This window comes from Lichenostomus cassidix, chromosome 1 (genome assembly GCF_008360975.1).
Source record: "Lichenostomus cassidix isolate B80296 chromosome 1, HeHo_3.0, whole genome shotgun sequence".
Classification (NCBI taxonomy): domain Eukaryota; kingdom Metazoa; phylum Chordata; class Aves; order Passeriformes; family Meliphagidae; genus Lichenostomus; species Lichenostomus cassidix.
In genome coordinates, this window is record NC_139479.1 from 65032330 (window position 1) to 65051716 (window position 19387).

At 43.0% G+C, this 19387-nt stretch overlaps 1 protein-coding gene across 3 annotated transcripts in view; it reads left to right on the top strand.

Moving 5' to 3' along the window:
- The window catches only part of SMAD9 (SMAD family member 9), a 43282-nt gene that overhangs the window by 15669 nt on the left and 8226 nt on the right, over positions 1 to 19387 (top strand). For 2 of the 3 annotated variants that reach the window (XM_085061336.1, XM_085061345.1), the window contains exons 3-6: positions 5682 to 5939; positions 8759 to 8896; positions 10663 to 10884; positions 15055 to 15311. In XM_085061336.1, the coding sequence (XP_084917462.1) occupies positions 5682 to 5939; positions 8759 to 8896; positions 10663 to 10884; positions 15055 to 15311 (875 nt within the window). The remainder of the gene's footprint in view (positions 1 to 5681; positions 5940 to 8758; positions 8897 to 10662; positions 10885 to 15054; positions 15312 to 19387) is intronic. The other variant, XM_085061350.1, reaches the window with a different exon arrangement.

A 19387-nucleotide genomic window follows, 5' to 3' on the forward strand; every position in this document is an offset into this window, starting at 1 on the left:
GTGGTAGTGTTCAGTGTTGACTTCTACAAGGATCTTAGAAAGCAAGGCTGGCAAAGGTCTTGAGCAGTCATCCTGTTTTCCTCTGCCCAAACTCCCAAACCAAACCAAATTACCAGGTACATTCCTGACAGATCTTTTTCTAATGAGCTCTAAAAATCCCATGTAATAAAGGCTCTACAACTTCCCCAGGCAAGAGAATCTATTGCTTTGCTATCCTTACAGTTCAAAATGATTTCTAATGCCTAACCTAGCTCTCCCTTGCTGCCAAAAATCACAGTAATTTAATTTACTAATGGATACAGTTGGTAAGTGTATACTTATTATTCTGAGATTACTCCTTGTCTGGCATGAACTTTGCTCTGAGGTGACATTAGGATCAGATAAGTGAGCTGTGGGATGTTTCTTTTCACACAGATGAAATAAAAGAAAGACATTTGTTAACATTTGTTAAACACCAGGGGCTGCTTCCTCTTCTGATAATCCTTGATTCTAAGTTGTATTCAAACTGCTATAAACATTGTCACAACTTTTAAATTTTACAGCTACACTGAGTGTGCTTGTTGTCAACAGTTTTCTGTGGAAAGAGCTGATCTCCTGCCTTGCTAAAGTAAACTCTTCAATAATTTAAAAAAAGATGCTCATAAAATATACCATTTTGTGTATCTTTATTTGCAGGCTGCAGTCTTTAGTGTCTTCTCAATTCTTCTGGTGTAACTTGGGTGTAGTTAATGGAGTCTCCTCAGTGCAGCAGCTGGCAGCACTGCACAGTGCTGATTTCAACCCTGGTTTTCTCATCTGTTCAGTGCCAGCTAACAAACACTACTACTGGAATAATTCAACAGCTGCTAAATGGCTGCCAAATCTTGTTCTGATTCTGAAATGTCAAAGGTTTTAGCTGTGAACATGTCTATATCGTTGGTCTGTGCAGCAGACTGGGAGTATCTCTACTAATAAATGAGAAAGGGACAAGGTGCAGGTCTGGGTACTGCTGAATTGGTAGCATGATCCCAGGAACAGCTTTGACCCATGTGGGCTGGTGTGGACTAGCAGCTCTCAGAGTGCAGGGTTAGCCCACAGGAGGGACTTTAGGCACTTTGGACTTGGCCACCTTGTTCTCGAGGTGAAAGTGAGTGCAGCAGTGAGGATGCAATCTGTGCTGTGCCAGTTCTGTACAGGACCTGGGAATTGTTCTCAGGCTGTTATATTCACCCCTACATCTACTTTTACAGGGACAACTCAGAAGCTGAAGCTCACAGCTATAATATGTATTTGTATAGGGTAGCAAAGAGTGGAACTCACTCAGGTGAGCAGCAGCAGGAGAGAGAACAGTGCAGTGCAGCTCCGGTTAGAAAGCAGGGCTGCAAGGAGGGGTTGGCAAGGCAAGACAGCAGAGGAGCTTCATGAGAAAGTGGTAGCAGTGAGATCACCGCAGAAAAGGCTGGGAGAGGTTGATTTAGGTGCTGGTCTGTTTACACAACAGTCCTCTTTTAGCTGCAGGAAATCTTCTGCATCTTGGCTGTTGGTGATCTTAGACATATATGAGATTCTCTGAATCTCATCCTCTGGAGGTAAAGAATCCACCCATGGAATAAGCATTTTTTATAATCCATATACCAGTATTATTTTCATACAAATATCCATCCTTTTGGGGATCATTTTCCATCATGGCAGTCTTTCTTGCTGAGTTAATCATTTTATGACCAGATCCATTAACCTTTATCCAGAATGAATGAGTTGTGTCAAAGATGGGAGGGGCCTCACCCTTTCTTTGACAGCTTGGCAGATCCCTAGACCTCTGTTAACAGAGAACAGCTTTGAACTCTGATCAGAGATTCAGGGATTTCACTGCCTCTGCTGTGTCCTCAGGTTGCCCAGTCCCATTTTAGTCTCCACTGACTGATACTGCACAGATTATGTATAGCCTTTATTGCTGCTACAGGTAGCCCTGGCAGATTTCTTCTCAGGTCTGCTGAGTAGCAGGTACCACGCAGAAAAAAAAGCAGAAAATATTTCCTCTGTGTGTGCAACATACCACTGCAGAGATGAGTTAGGCCACCTAGTCTGGAGGAGATAGGTATGCTGGTTTTCTCTGCTTCCCCCTTCATTGCTGCCTTCAAAGACCTTCTCAGAAATCTGAATGGTTTGTTGTCAGAAGAAGCTGCAGTTTCAGAAAAACAGAGAAGCTGCATGAACATGTACCCTATTTTTTTTAATGAGATGATTCATGTGTAGATATCTCAAATCTGGGGTGCAGCACTGCTCTAGACAGGAGGATTTTTAACTCAGACTAAGTGACTGCTTTCATCAAGCCTGAGTGGGACTAAGATGTAACAGCCTCCCAGGTGGAAGACCACCTGATGGCCTCACTGTTGGCCATGTGTTTGGGAATGGTGTGGGCACAGGGAATAGATGGATCTCACCAGCTGGTAAGTCTCCAAAAGCAGTAAAATCTGCAGAGATGGATCGCAGTGTGGATATTGTACCTGAAATTAAACTGAGGCAGATAAGTTTGCTTGCTAGCATCTGAAGTCACAGGCTCTGGACACAGCCAGGCTCCCAGCAAGAACTGTTGAAGCTAAAAGGAACAGGAAAAAGCCTGGTGCATGAAAGGCAATGGCAGGACTCAGGACATGACTGTCTTTGTCTTCAGTTTAACAAAGATCATCAACATTTGAGCATGCATAGAAGAAAGGATCAACCTCTGGCTCTTGGTGGACAATAGCAGGTAGAAGAAAAGGACCCCAATGAGTGGAGAAAATGCAGGTAATTTATGAGGACAGACAGGTCCTAACACATTCAGTTACTCAGTTTTATGCCTCTGGTCACACTTCCTTCAGAGTGGTTGAGCCCTGGAGAGTGACATGTTACCAAAAGAACAAGGAGAACGAGGCCCTTGGAGGTACTGTTAGCCACAAACAAGAAAATCTCTGAATGCCTCACCACCACAGAGACTTTAGCCCTCTAGGCAGTCACAGAACTGTCAGTGGAAAGAGTGAGTGAGGTGGCAAAAACAGTGCAGCAGAGCAGAAATTAAGAGTGCCATGGTCAGAGCTGGGAAGGAGTTCAAGGCTTGAAAATTCTTCCTGCTGACTCACTCAAGGCAAATCAAAGGGTTTCCCTGGCAAGAGCTGTTCACACATTCAGATTCTCAGCTTTCATTTAGAGAAGGAGTTGAATTCTCACAGGGCTGAAGGAAGCAGCTCCCTTGGTGGTACCCATAGCGAGGCATCAGCCTCTCATCACAGCACGGCGTTGCTGCACACAGTTGTCCCTTGCTCAGCACCTCTGCTGGGTGAAAAGGGATCACCAGCTCCTCATTTTCGAAAGCTGCTGGTCAGAGCTGCCAGCAGACCTGACAAGCATCATACCAGTTTCATAGAGCAGCTGAGGAAAACTCCAGAAGCAGTAAAGGAAAACTACAGAAACAGGAACAGCTCACAGCCTGGAGCTGTTCACAGGAACATTGGATGGGAGGAATACAACTCACCAAAACCCCATCCCAGACTGGTCTTGTCCCAACATATAGCAGTAAAAGTTTTTATTTCTCTCCACTGGCTGTGAAGAGACCCATGGGGGGCTGGGCAGTGCATGTCAGATGTTAATTTTTGTATTGCCTGTATGAGTCCTTCCTGGGAAGTCTAAAATGAAAAAAAAAGCAGTAAAGAAGCAAAAATACCTTTCTCTACCAAAGGACAGTGGCAGCAGAATCTTCATGCCACAAATAAGGGCATATGAGAGGCAGAAAGAAAGAAAGTAGTCTCCAGAGCACCATCCTTGTCCTGGCCAGGGGCTAATTAGCAAAGTATTGGGCTAGAGAAGCATCCATGTGTAGTTTCTTAACAGGTATCCCCTGCCATCACTCCAATCTTTTCTATAGTTTTAGGGCTCAGTTCTTCAGGTCATGTGTGACTAGCAGATTCCCAAATGGAGTATTCAAGTGGGTGGGCAGACACATGGTTTGACCCTGACCCAACTGCAGTGTAGTGCTACATCAAGCAAGAAGCTGTAACCCCGTTGTTGGTACCAGGCACTGTAAATGCCCCAGCTCTCTGCAACTGATGTGCATTCCAAGAAGAGCTCCTGCAGCCTCTTCTCATGCATATATTTTGCATTATCTATACATTATTTGCTTTATAGCAATTATTCCACTCTTTCATTAAGCTGGATAAATGAGAGTTTGCTATAATTAAAAGTTGTTAGCTAACCTACCTGAAAAGAATTAGCCTTACCTAGACAGAGCTTTTGGGCCCAAGCAATATGTTAAAACACGTTCAAACTGTATATTCCCATCAATGTTTAAAACCAAGAGTGCACATTGTTACTTGTTTCCATAAACTAATAAGGACAGACTGGAAGACAAAGTGTTGCTGGGTTTTAGGCCAGAGGAACTCTGCACACTAGGTCAGTCATCACAAGCCTGCTGAATTGTACCCAAAGCTGGGACAATTCATCCTTCTCACAATAACTCGGATTGCCTTATCATCTTTGGTGGCTTTTAGATCTGCATTATACCAAGTGGGGATTCATTCTCCCTACCTGTGCTGAAAGCCTTAACTAAGATAATTAGGCATAATTACATGAGCTAGTAACTAATAGAGAAATCTTGGGGTACAGGAGTCACCCATTGTAGGTGCTGTTATCCCAACCAAGGATATGGTAGGGAAAAGTTAAAGCCTCAGGTTGAACTCTCATATGCAGAATTATTCAGTAGCCTCTTTGTGTTCCAGCCTAGGGACTGCATCTTCATAGATATCTCACTAGTCAGGATTTTAAAAGTGTTTTGCCTCTTAATTCTGCTCTTGCTTCTCATATGTCAGAATTCAAAGTAATTTGGATCAGCTTTGAGTTTCTCAAAGGAGCAATGCTGTTAAAAGCAATGACAGTGTGAGATGAAAGTGAAGAGATGTGGTGTCTTCTACTACACTAATTTTTACATGGGTTCATTTGGATTTCAGTTTTCTGACCTGCATTTTTCATGTCTTAAATAGCAACCACTGACATATGCCTTTTTATGCTAGATCTTTCCTAACTATATTGCAAGAACTAAATTGATATTGCTGCAATATTTGAATTGCCATTTACATTTCATTTTAAATATCCTACTGTCTGGCAGCATTTTCAAGTTCCTAACATTTTAGATGTGGTGTCTGGCTTCAGGTCTGTACTTCATTTTGCCCATCTGTAACACACTGGTCGTAAAATGCGTAGCATATTGCAGAACACTATTAATTGTTATTAAACTTGGCTGTGAATATGGCACATCCTGGTGATAATATTTAGAAAATTCCTGACATGTTCAGTCTTTAAAGAAGGAAGGAATAGGTAATTTTGAAAGGGAGAGACATACCACTTGAATTTCTGTATGATGGCGGTGTGCACATGCCGTACCTGAGAATTTTATGGTACCTTGCTCAAGGAACAATATTTTGGACAAGTTGCACTTATTTTGAATGTGGAACTTCTGTAGCTGACTGCAGATCTAAAGAAAAATGTCCAAGAATCAGCTTTTGATTCTTGGGTTTGGACAGGTTTGTTGCTCTTCAATGACTTGTATGTCATTGAATCAATACTTGACAGCAATATTTGAGCAGCATGGAATATGCCTCTTTTTAACTTAAAACAAGATATACTTTCAAGAACACAGTTTTAACCATTTTTTTGTTACTGGGTTTTTTTTTCAGTCCTACCTCCTGTACTCGTTCCAAGACACAGCGAGTTTAACCCTCACCTCAGCCTCCTTGCCAAGTTTCGAAACACTTCTCTGCACAGCGAGCCACTGATGCCACACAATGCCACTTATCCAGATTCTTTCCAGCATCCTCCATGCACCCCTTTTCCATCATCCCCCAGCCACATGTTCTCCCAGTCGCCCAACAGCATCAGCTACCCCAACTCACCAGAGAGCTCTTCTGGACCGGGAAGTCCTTATCAGCTCACAGGTAAGAATGAGTTTCTAGACACCCTGACTGAGGCATTTGAGATTCCTGCCAGGGCCTGGGGTCGGGTGACAATTCTGTGCTTCCACCAGGCTGTAGCTACAGACTGAACTGTTGGACAGAACGGACTTGAAATGTGATTTCTCGTGACTGTCTCTTGTGTGTTGTCTCTCAGTCCTCCTGACAGATGATCAAGGGATTTAGAACTGTACTCATCCCACTCCTAGCAGTGCCTGGGTGAGATTTCATGGTTTCTGTGGGGGGAAAATTGAGGAGAGAAGCAGCAGTGACAGACCACCTTTTGCCTAAAGCTGCCCATCCAAGCTTCTGGTACAATTCATGGAGGAATACTTACAAGACCTAAGTTAGACACCTAAGATGATCAGAGTAGGAGCCTTTAGAAACTCCATCAAGAGACAGGATAAAATGGGGAATTTGGTGTGTAGAATTTTTTTTTAAGTGTATGGTGATCCCACTGACTATATAAATCTCAGAAAATTAAGGTGTTTGCCAATCTGGCCCAACACTTGGAGAAGTCACTAGGCAAATTCCTACGACTTTGGAATATGTTCCACAGTTCTAAGATTAGCAGGGTTATGCCACTCAGATTGTTGTGTTTTGAAATCCTGACTTGGTACAGCTCTAATTACCTGAAAATTTAACTGTGTTTTTGCTGTTAATGCAACACAGCTGAGAGCTAGTTTTAATATCAAAACGTGGCTCAGATTCACTTCAGCGCTTTAACTTCCAAATAGTTTCAATTATGTCAGCTTTTTCACAAAGATGAATTCAGGTCAGAATCTTGTAATTTAAGATTTTAAGTGCCAACTATGAAGCCTTTAAATTCAGGTCCTTAATGATATACCTATTTTCATTTTAAGTGCATTTTCAGTGCCTTATTTTTCAAGGCGTGTGTAGTATTTTAACACCTTTTTAAGTTGAATACTTTTAACAGTGTGATGTTTTTCCTTCCCTCTTCATTCATTGAATGTGCCTTCATTCATTTCTTCTCTAGATTTATATTTCTGATTCAATCATATTTAGCAACATTGAAACATTTCATCAAGTAGTAAGACCTGTTTGTCTTCTCCAATATTTTTTCTTTCAACTTTGTGTAACCAAGCTGGATTCAGTGGAGCTGGTCCTGACAGGTAAATCAGGCCCATTCTGGCTGTGTAATGACTCTGACTTGTGCATTTAACTGAACTTGGGATGTTGCAAAGCTACTTAATAATGGAAGTGGCTCAACCTGAGCTTCAGTATCTCACAGCACATGGCATAGTGATAAGCATAATTTGCCTGAGTAACAATCAGGGATGGAAGGCTATCTAAAGCAAACTAGAATTACATCACAAACCTTGAGAGGGATTGTTGTGACCAAGTATAGATGTCAACAATGCAAATTTCTGCATCTCATGGAATTGTCTATACTCTCCCTGTAATCAGTGGAGGACAACAGGCACTCCTAGACCAAGATTCAATGCATCTTCTTGTATATGCCTAATACATTCTGTCTGCAGGTTTCTATTTTTCTTTAGTGGGTATAAGGAGACTTAAAGTCACACTTAAAGGTGACTAGTTTAGGCCTAAATATCAAAAATATCCCTGTAACCACATGATTATGTGATTATATTCCTTTCTGTAACTTTTCCACTATTTCTTGATTTTGTTCTACTACTTTTTGTTGGAAGGTTATGTCAGCTAAATGCTAGAAATATCATATAGTGTATGAAGTTCTTAAATCCTGAACAGTGCTTAAATAGACTAATAGTCCTGTGCAGTACTTATGTGGAAGATTCAGTGGTTTTCTCATGAGACAGTTCACAGTTCTCCACTCTGGGTGAAGCTGTTCCATTTTGAGAAAGAGCCAAAAGATCCCAAACACAAGAGGGAATTTAAACCTGGAACCAAGTTAAACCCTTCTTAAAGAGACCCTCTTAAAGAGTCCTGCAAGTTTGTATATGGTTATAATTTGCACATAAGCCCATTGAGTTTCTCTTCAAATGAACAAAACTACACACTTTTAGTGCTTATGCAGTGATTGTTGACATTTTATGATATGAAAATGAAATCCTTTTTTCTTTGGCTTTCTAAAACCTCCTGCCTTTCTGGAGAATCCCCACTATGGTGTCACCTTCTGTTTTCTAGCTCATGTTGCTGTAAATGAAACAAATCAGGAGCTGGGAGGTTGTGAGTTGATGCTTTTCCTCCCAATGTTTTCATGACATCCATTGCTCTCAAATGGGAGACTGAGCAAACAAGGAGAGGGACAGACTTCCCTTGTAGGACAGAGGAAAAAAGAACAAGTCTGGAGAAAGTTTTGCCAAGTCTGATTTCTATAGCTTTCCACAGGTTTTCTTTCATAGACTATAAAAAAAGAGACCTTTCTCCCACAGGATCAAATAAAGTTAGCTTCTGCTCTTAAATCATCCCTCTCAAGTTTTAAATTAAAAAGTCTGGAACTAAAGGATGAAACTGCATTACTTTCTTAGGGTAACAAGTGGTGTTAACAGAGAACTTGATTGGACACAGGTCTAGGCCTGAGGCACTGCTGTGATCATCCCTCTCTCTTTCAAGAGCTGCATGTCCAACATGACAGCCCTTCCTTCCCATCTTTCTTGAACATGCAATGGTCTTAAACTAGAGACTGAATGGAGGTCAGATTCAGATTTGTGCTGTTTCCAGTGCTTCTCTAGCCAAACAATGCTGAAGTAGTAAAATATTCACCAAGAAAAGACAGGAGGAATTTACCAACATAATGACTTAGGTGTCTTCCTTTCTTTCTCCTTTCTTTCTCCTTTCTTTTTTCTTTCTTTCTGTAGTGGAAACTCCACCTCCGCCCTACCATGCAAGAGAACCTCCAGGAATCCACAATGGACGGTCAATGGATGCAATAGCTGAAAGTCAATTAGTGCTGTCTTTGCCCAATGGAGGTAAATCTGCCGATGGAGAAGCTGAAAGTAAATAACCATTTGTACTATTCTTTAAATAAAAACTGTTAAGAAAAGATTTGTTACTTGCACAAGAAGGTTTAGTGATCTGTAATAAGTTTCAGGCAGTTTTGCAGTAAGGCTGGGTGCTAGAGCCAGCCATTAGCTAGCAGGATCGGTTGATGAAAGATTTCCATGAATTATGTGCAAAGTTACAGAGTTTAGACCTTATTTGCATCCGTGGACTATTACAGTTAAAAAGCTGTTAATGAAAGCTAACACTGTTATCTATGTTGTAAAGATAAGCATATCAAATCAAGGCTGGTGGGGCAATATAACACACAAAAGCATTATCAATATCAGAACTCATTTCTTTATCACCTTCAGCTCTGGGTTTCAAGTGCTTTAAAGACTTATGGTTGGGATACTTTTACTGCCATCTTTGTATTAATGTTACATTACTGGCTGGCTAGAAAAGAAACGGACATGTTCTAGTGGAATACAAAGAGATTTTGACAGAAGACCAAAATCTTTGTGGTCTCATAAGCATTCTTTATTGGGAGAGGCATGAATGGTCAAAGAAGGGTCTGGGATTCTTGCACCTCTCAAAGCAACTTGGTGACCTCTGCAGCATGGTCTCTGCTACCTTTGGGCTGGTACTGGCAGGTGATGCCTCCACCATTCATAGCCCATTGCTGCAGAGCAGGAAGGGGAAACAGAGTTCCTCTGCTGGCTTTTGCTTTGGCTTCCTGCTACTGCAAAGGAAAAATCACCATTGCTCCTGTAGTCCATCATATTGTGTTCCTAGAGAAATGTCATTTCTAGAATGAGGACTGAACACACGAACATTAAAAAAATATTGCCAGCCTTCAGAAACAGTGAAGAGTGTGCATGTTGCATGGAACTGGAGCAGAGGGAATGTGAGGGGCAGAGTGCTAATTACAGATGGGGACACAGAATGGCTAGATAATAAGTTATCAGACACCAATACTTGTAAATGAATTGCCAAGCTAGTTTAATCTATTTATCATAGTTTACCGTCCCTGATCACTATCCTAGTGAATATTAGTTGGAAGTTTATTAGAGGTTATGCACAGAGGTGCTCTGGGCACAGGCGGGCTCACATGCTTGTGGTGAGCAGGCAGGATAAAGTTTCCTACTAATTCCTGTGGGACAAATGAGGCTCAGAGATTCTGTTACATTTTTGAGTCTTCCTCTGTCTCTGACTTAGAAAACCAGGGCAGAGATAAATCCAAAAGAAATGACCTTGCTGACATTTCTGCTTGCAGTCCCGCATGGAAGAGGAAAGCCTGAAAGCGTGCAAAAACTGGAGTGATTTATTACTGCTGAACTACAAAGTTCAGTATTAGGCTGAAGGCCTAATACCAAAAACTTGGCTCAGTTTTGACTTGCTTTGAGCCCATCTGTCATCCCTATCTCCTCTGGTGTGCAGAGCAGATGTATCCCTTACTATTTTCAGTGTGTAGTTTGGGCCCCAGTTCAGCAAGGAATGTCAGCATGCTTGATTTAAAGCAGTGGAGTTACCACTTTTAAGAAGAAGTGGGGCTCCTCAGAGGCTTAGAGTTAAGCTGGTGCACCAGCCTTTTGCATGTTTGGGACTTAAGTCATAAAATCAAGAAGCAATGGAAGCTGCTGTTGGGATAAAGCATGACATAAGTGACTGTTTAGATGAAGAGATGGGGGCTGAGAGTGGGAGGGAATGAACAAAAACAGAGAAAGATTGTTTAAAAAATACTGTTGAAACCTGAGCAGTTGCTTAACTTTATTTCCTACAGACTTTCGGCCTGTTTGTTATGAGGAACCCCAACACTGGTGCTCAGTTGCCTACTATGAACTCAACAACCGCGTAGGGGAGACTTTCCAGGCTTCCTCTCGAAGTATCCTTATAGATGGATTTACAGATCCTTCAAATAACAAAAACAGGTTCTGCCTGGGTCTGCTCTCAAATGTAAACCGCAATTCTACTATAGAAAACACCAGGAGACACATAGGAAAAGGTAAGAGAAAATCCCTTCTCCTTAGCAGTAATATTCAGATCTCAAAAATCCATGCATTGCATTAACAAACCTAGCTGATTCATCAGATGCACTTGCCTTAAGATCAAAGCTCTGAGATTACTTCTGAAACAGGAGAAAAGCAGATTATTCTTTTCTGACTGGATAACCATCAGCAGAGTAACTCCTTACAAAAGCTATTTACTTGACCAGTGAAGAGAAAAATGTTGTTTATAGTTGTGTGTTCTAATTTAGCAGTATGTATTTTCATTTTATTTATTAGAGCTTCTGGCAACTGGGAATATTGCCATTGAAATGCCACTAAAAGGATAATTGCTGGTGCCTCAGGGCTGGTTCTCCTCCCACCAAATAACAAAGGGAGATGGATGAAACACTTAGTAGTTGAGTTACTTAGCTGAAGAACTCTACCAGAGTTGTCTTTGTAGCTTTTTTCCCCTTCCAGTCCAATTCCCTGCTTTGTCAGCTTTTCACTGGTAAAACTAAGGTTTGGATTCTCCCACCAGTGGTAGCTGGTGCAGCTCTGTATGCTCCACCTGTGGTGTCCATATACCCTGAGCATGCAGGATCATGTGCTGCTGGTGCCAAGCACGAGGAGAGGACACCTGGACACACACGGCCACACACCCTCCATCCCAGCTCCCTAGGGCTGGGTAGGGCTTGATATTCTCCCAGAATTTCTGCTGGTTTTGGTGGTGAGTCAGAAGCCCTGTGCTGGCCACTTCTCCGTGCAGATGAAGCTTTGCCTGTTCTGGTCTATCCAGTCTAGACTCATTATCTTGCCAACCCAGCCTCTCACCAGTAGCTGCCTGGGAATGCATTTCCCACTGGGCTAATTAACTCTAATTGTTCCACTCCTATTATCTTGTCAACCTCACCTCATTTCCCAGGCCTAGAGCAATATTTTAATTGGCTCTTGATAGTCTAGTGTTGAATGACTGAATACGAGGAAGTTCTGAGACAAATGTGATACAGGTTTTGCAAACAGAGGTGAACCTGAAGGCTGGTGCAGGGAAAGTTGTGCTAAGCTCTTGCACTTTTCCCCAGAATGGAAAACACTTTGCAGATGCTACAAGTGTCTGCCACAGTGGCTCATTGTGATGAGTGCAAACGTGCTGTACATCTAGTCCTAGCTTACTTAAAGGAAATAAAGCAAAGCTTTACACCCTGTCAGTGTAAGCTGGCAGAGGGATGTAGATCAAAGCTGAGCCTGACCCTAAAAGAAGAATGACAAAAGATCCCAGCTGTCATTTGGGGATGTTACAGCCTGGGACTTTCTGCCCCAAAAGAGGAAGAGACAGAACAGAAATAAAGTTAGGTACATGCTAATGGTCTTTATCCATTTAAATGTGAAGATCTGTCTTAATTGATTAAAAGTCCTTTAAAGTCCTACACTAGGAATTTGCCCAAGGGAAGAGAGAAGGTTGCCCAGAGAGAAGCTTAATATAGCAGAGATCCTTAATTTTACTGCTCTTCCCTGTTTATGCAAATCCTAAAAAACATATACAAGTGGAGTACAAGTGGCACCAGTGCAGGCTTGCAGAAGAGCACAGAGCAGCTCCAGAAGTGTGTAGTTCAAAGGCATGGTGGACAGATGAAAGCTGCTGAAATGGATACAATTGTCACATGTTAACACGGGAGAAAAAAGAGTGAGTAAACAAGATTAGCTCAGTAGGATAAGGATATGTGATTGAATTGTCATCTAGTGTATCAGCGTGAAACCGTTTCCTGGAAATACCACATCAAAGCTAAAAACAATCCAGAACACAATGCAACATCTACGAGCAATTGGACCTGTTTCAGCAGGCAGACTTCAAGGACAAAAAAGGAACTTTTGATCAGTGTCAAAAAGATGTGGATGCTTGGAGACTGCTGAATTTTCAGTTTCAGCACGGAGCAATGAATTACCACTAAAACATATGGACCTTTGATTTGGTCTTCTACAAATATGTATTGAGTTCCTTGATTTCCTTGAGCACGCTTTTCTCTGGTGAATGAATTCTCTGGTGAATGAATAATAGAAACACACACTGAATAAGTGCTATATTTTTTGCTTTTAAAGAGTTTACAAGGGAAAAATCATTTGTAACCTCTGCTTTCAGAAGTGACATGGATGTTTTTGTTATTATAGCACAATGTTTGGGCAATGCCTTTGAAAGCATTCTTTTTTTTTTCAGAAAATGGTTTACTTAGTATACTTTGAAAACCCAGACTTTAATGTTTTTCACCTTAGCATCCCCTGTGGTGACCCTAAGTCAGTAGCCACACCTGAAGATTCAAAATGTGTTGCACATTTTTGTTCTTATTCTTCTGTCGTTACCCTCTGTTCTTACTTCATCTGATTATTTCAGAAAGCTGTATGGACTCCATCGAGGTCCTTTCAGTCCTTCCCCTTTATTCAGTTCCATGGGAAGGAAGGTCCAGCAGTAGCAGTCAGAGTGTGCAGCACCCCACGGTGCCTTGTGCAGTTGGAGCTGATGTTTTCCTGTTGCTCCCGTTCCCAGTGCAGCACCAGTGTGCTCCGAGCCACACCCCTGCCACTCGCAGCTCATTTGAAATCTTGTGGGCGCACACAAGTCAAGTGATGGCTTGAAGACAAACTTTAAGGTTCCCATCTGAGTCACCATGGAAGACTATGGGAGAGTGTATTTTTCCCAGATCCTTTTCCCACTCAACCTGCTTTCCCCTGTGCCTTTCCCACTTCTGTTTAGAGGCTGGTTTTGTCCTAAGAATGTGCTGCTGCCCCTTGTTATGACTACAGAATGATGAACGGACTGGGAATATGTAACCAGTCCTTGTTTGTATGAAAGACACCAGGAATAAAACTAATTACAGCTGCATTATTGAAGCACAGTTACCACTAGTTTTTCAGGCAGTCCACCAAGGCTCTGTGAACATCTGTGTGTAAATGTTTGATTGTCATACCTGGCATTAGAGAGCAGGGTTTTATTTTTATTTAGTGGTGGTTTTTAAAAGAACAAATAACTGAGTTCTTCCACCTCTCTTGCCCATGGGAGGGGTTCATTTCCCCTAATCTAGCCATGGGAAGGGTGACTGGGCATTTTCACAGGATGACTTGGTCCTTTTCAGGTTGTGGCTTCACGCTCATGTTTAAGCAGTCAGGGTCCCCATTGCCACACTTGCACTGATGATCTCACTAGATCTACAGCAAATAAATTTTGGTTTGTTTGTTTTTAAGTTTATTAGCTGGTTCAGTTCCTCATCCTGGACAGCTGTCCAACCCTCAGCTGTTGCTGCCAGCATGAAAGCAGGTGTGCCAGCAGGGGCAGGGAATGGGAGACTTTTCAGCACCTGCACAGACTTCCATGGGTTTAAACTGGGTCTGAGCCTGCACTCTGTAGCAGATGGAGTGAATCCTCTGGTCACAGTGCCTTTCCCCATCTATCAGCTAAAGAACACATCTACATAATTACCTTCTTACAGATGATCCCTAACTTCAAGGTTGCTGAGTTAGGCTCCAGTAAATTCTCCCACCAAATTAGGTATGTTTTCATGCAAGCAGATATCCTTGGTGGATCAGAGTCTTTGAAGGGATAGAAGTGCTTCCACCCTAATTTCCCCAAGTCACAATCAAAATCTGATTTAGTGTTGGTAAGTCACTTGGACACTGAGCATTTCAAAAGAAAATCAGTAATTTTCTTACTAAAGGTCACTTGGAACAGGATCTGATGAGCAAGTCGCATCATGTAAATGCAAATATGTGGTTCTGACGTGGCGGATAAAGGAAAATACAGAAAAGCTATTTTAAGTGTGCATCATGCTGTGTTTTAACTGTATGAGAGTAGGATCCTGTAATAAAACAACAGCATGCAGTGAAGTGGGTCTTGACCAGTGTACAGTTACTTAACAGCAAAAATACATTTTGCTGTGTAATGCAATAGTGATTTTTCAGGTCTTGGATAGTTTTGCTTGATGCTTAGTATATGGTTGACATGTATTTGATGTTCATGTATATGTATCTTATCATAAAGTACTATGCTGCTGGGTAGAGAAGTAAACCAACCTGTACTGAGAAACAAAGATCCTGGAAGGATCCTGGGCTTGTATGCCCAAACCAGTAAAATAATTAATGACTGGCATAGAGTGTGTTGTGAACAATGGAGAAATAATACATGTTATACTTTATTTTTCAAGGTGTTCATCTGTACTACGTCGGTGGGGAAGTTTATGCCGAATGTGTCAGTGACAGCAGCATTTTTGTGCAAAGCCGCAACTGTAACTACCAGCATGGTTTCCACCCAGCCACAGTCTGCAAGATCCCCAGTGGCTGCAGCCTCAAGATCTTCAACAACCAGCTCTTCGCCCAGCTGCTTGCCCAGTCAGTCAATCATGGTTTTGAAGTGGTGTATGAGCTGACCAAGATGTGTACTATTCGAATGAGCTTTGTGAAAGTAAGGATTCTTTGCTTTCTCTTGCACCCTTGCTAGCTTTTGTGTTAGATCCCATGAAATCCATTCCAAGGGGGGATTTAGATACCCAGCTTTCAAATAGCATTTCAGACTGCCTGTTTTCCAGTATTGCCTTATAGGTCCTCAAAATCATTAGCTGTCCTGGTCAACCTGAAAATCTCTTAGATTACAAAATTTAGGTGTTCCATAATCTCTCTGTGGAAAATAGGCAGAGAATGCATGGTGGTGTTCCCCCAGTGATTGCTCAAAAAGCTCTGCTCAGAAGGGCTTACTGACATAAATGTTGTAGCACATATCTTAGGCAGTTGTGGTCTTGTCTATTGTTACTGGTTTGCAATAGAACTCAATAGAGCTATAGATCTGAAAAGAATGTCATTATGTCTCTAGGCTAATTTACAGTCTCACCAGTACCACAGACTGGTGTATACGGTCTCAATCAAGAAACACGGGGTTCCTTCTCCTCCCTTACTGAGCTTGCAGAGAATTGTTGTTGTTTGCCATCTGCCTGATCCCTGGCAAAAGATTGTCTTACTTTCTGATGTCATTTGCTCTGGCCAGCCACGCAATCAGAAGTGTTTCTTGCAAGCAGAATAGAAAACGCAAAAGAACATCTGACCCTCTCCCTGTTATTTGGAAGAGACAGGAGGCCACCAAAGCCATTACTGTTCTGAAGTCCTTCATATCCAAACTTCACAGTCAGACTGCTCTGTGTGAAATCTATCAGTCTTTGTGGGGCTTTCTCAAATCTTCTGAACGGCCTTCTCACCAGACCAAGATCTCTTGACTCTTTTTAGCACTCAGTATTTACTTTTGTGCCTGTTGTAGTATCTAAACCCCAAAGAATGGTGAGTATTTCGAGATAGTTTCCAGATGAGGCTAGACCAACTAGCTATAGCGCTGCTGGGAAGGGCTGGTGGCAATGCTCAGCCTGCAGACTAGAGGAGTTGCACCATTAGAAGCCAGTGGTCCTGCTAGGTACCATAAAAATGGCTTGAGTATGTTCCTTTGTCTTGCAGATTTGTTTCTATACAAATGACTGAATTGAGATGATTGAATTCACATCTAAGATACTAAAAAATTGCTTGAGGCTTGAGCCCAGTTTCCTTATGTTCTGCAGAGGCAATGAGTTAAGTCCCACATATCTTTCTGGTTTGACTTTTTCTAGCCATCCTTGGGGACCCATCTCCTTAAGTCTCCAAGAGCATTAAGAGTGCCCTGTAACTTCTCCCAAGAGTCCAATCCAAAATCTCCATGCCCATGACCATGCTGTTGCTTTGTTCTTGGGAAGGAACTGACATCTTGTTCACACACAAGCATTCGGGGAAAAAAAAAGAAAGCAAGAAACCCAACAAACAGCATTTTTTTAATGGAAGACATGAATGGGAACCTTTATAAAGGCAGTGTAGCCAGTTACACAATATTTTCATTATCTCAGCAACTCGGGGGCAGGCTCTTTGATGTGTTATCTGCCACCATGCCCAGCATGGCAGCAGAAATGGTGGTGTTGATGCACTATATAATGCTGCTGCCATATTATCACCTTGCTTTGTTGAAATAATAGCAGCTATTATAGTGCCTCAGGCACCAGAGGACCAGTGCAAGGAGTTATTTTGAACTCTTTCCCATGACGTCTGAAAAATTGTTATGCAAATCTCATCTAGGCTCTTTCTTCCTGGCCTGCAAATACCCTTTCCTGTACTCAGGCCTCTCAAAATATTTCCCTCCCACAGTGTGAGCCCTGCTGTGTTCAGTCTGGGGTCAGGAGTGTCCCTGGGTGTTGGAGATGCAGTGCCCAGAGGGGTGTGTTGTCTGTCAGCCACAATCCAAGAGAGCTCCTGGGTGCTGTGGCTTCTCCCCTGGCTCATGCCCAGGTGCTGCTGGGCACCGACAGCCCACAGGGTGAGCAGAGCCAAAGGTATGGAGAGCCTGCCTCTGACCCCACCAATGCTTGAGCTACCAGCTGGAAGGCAGGAATGGGTAGGGACCAAGACATGAGAGACTTGCCAGCACTGTGCCATCTTCTGGAGGCAGGACATGGGATAGAGGGAGGTGAAGGTCTTGTTGCCTCTGATGCCCTTCATGTGCCCACAGAGCTGGGAGGAGCTCAAATGTGGGTGTATCATCAGTGACAGCAGCTTCCATCCACTAAAAGCTGCTGATAGCCAAAGAAGGGTGGCTCTTGTCACCTCTCCACAGCTGAGGCAGTTGAAGCACAAAGAGAAGAGATGGAGAGTTTCTCCAAGCCGAGGTCTGAACCCAGCACAATCACTCCCACATTTCCCCAGGTCTTGAGGCTAAGGGGAACACACCCAGGAAACCTGAAAGTTCAGCACTCTGGGACATGGCTGAAGCCCAGGCTGGAGAGAGCTGTTGCCCTCAGAGGTGGGAAGTGCTGGCAGGAACAGCAGGACCCTGTGGGAATACTAGTATCCTCTTCCCACTATCCGTGTAAAACACCACTGCAGCTTTGCAAATTGTACTCACTTTATTCCCTGGGTAAGAGAGCTCCAGCTCCGGGCTCCTTTCATCCCTGGGATAAAGGAGGGTACCTGCAACCCAAGATGTACAGGGAGCATCGGGGTCCTTGCCCTCCTGTCGTTTCCCCTGGGGGTGCTCCAGCCAAAAAAAGCATCACTGGGAGTGTTTGGGAGTTGCCAGCAGAGGGAGATGGACAGCTGCCTGCCAGGCTCCCCCAAATCTGGCAGGTTGTGCTTGAATCCTGTAATTGCTATTCCTCTGGATTTTCCATCTTGCCTGTCAGCAAGGTGTGCCAGCTCCTCTAACACTTGCCCTCCTGGCTGTGTATCTTCACTGCAGCCGAGTACTTGTGACTTCACCATCTCAGAAGTCTGTCTGTACTGGCATTTTATGCAAACATTTCCAGAACATCAATCTGAGGTTCTGTGAACACAGGCCCTTTCTAGTATGATAAATGCTCTGCAGTTTAGAAAAATGCTGCCTGTTTAGAAGTACCCTTTGAGCTTTGGTTGGTCCATATCTTACTCTTCTGATCACTTTCCCTTTTTCTTCATTAATTAGCAATGGATTTTATCCAGACCACTCATGTTGACATCTAGTTTTGGTGTTGATCCTGGTTTTGCAGCCATCATCTAGCAGTCTCAGTTGTGTCAGTTGCTCAGCACTCTAAAATTTTGGTGACTGGCAGCCATCAGTCTAAATATACCTCTATGTCCTTTTTCCACAACAAGAATACCAACCTGCCTGACTATCACAATTGACAGGTGTGAGTCAGTGTCTGATTATCATCCCACAAATGAAGATCCTCATCCTGTAGTGGGACCATGTTTTGCACATTGCCCTGTGGAAATCCGAGTTCAGTTCTGCCAGTGAGACAGCTGGTGAGCTGCAAGACTTTGGCTGTGACTCACAGCCCTTGTGTTGCTGTGACATCAGGCTGCCTGCTTAGCGAGCAGACACTGCACCTCCTGGAATCATAGAATATCCTGAGTTGGAAGGGACCCATCAGGATCATCAAGTCCAGCTCCTGCCCTGCACAGCACCATCCCCAAGAGTCATACCATGTGCCTGAGAGCATTGCCCGAACACTTCTAGCATTCTGTCTGTCAGGCTTGGTGCTGTGACCACTTCCCTGGGGAGCCTGTTCAACCACCCTCTGGCAGAAGAGCCTTCTCCTGATACCTAACTTAAACCTGCCTATTGAGTCATGGGGACTTCAGGTTTTGTTGTCTCCATTCCGGTATGTCATCTCCATCTTCTCTCAGATGCTTCATATCCCTTATCTTCCCCACAAGAGCTGGAGAAATTACTGCAGGACTTCCCACAGCAGGTGGCTGGAAAGTCTCACTGGGAAAGAGGACATGTTCAAGGATAGAAAACCTATAGAAAATATTTATACATAGGCTAAGTATGGTACATAGGAACTGCTGGAAATTTCCAGAGGTTTAGATAAATACCTAGAAATTCTAGGACCTCAGACTCACAGGATGAATCTCTACCAACACATGAAACAGTGGCCAAGATCATTCCCAGTTCCTGTTAATGAAAGAGGCTGGCCTGCTTTTTGTCTGTGCCAGACA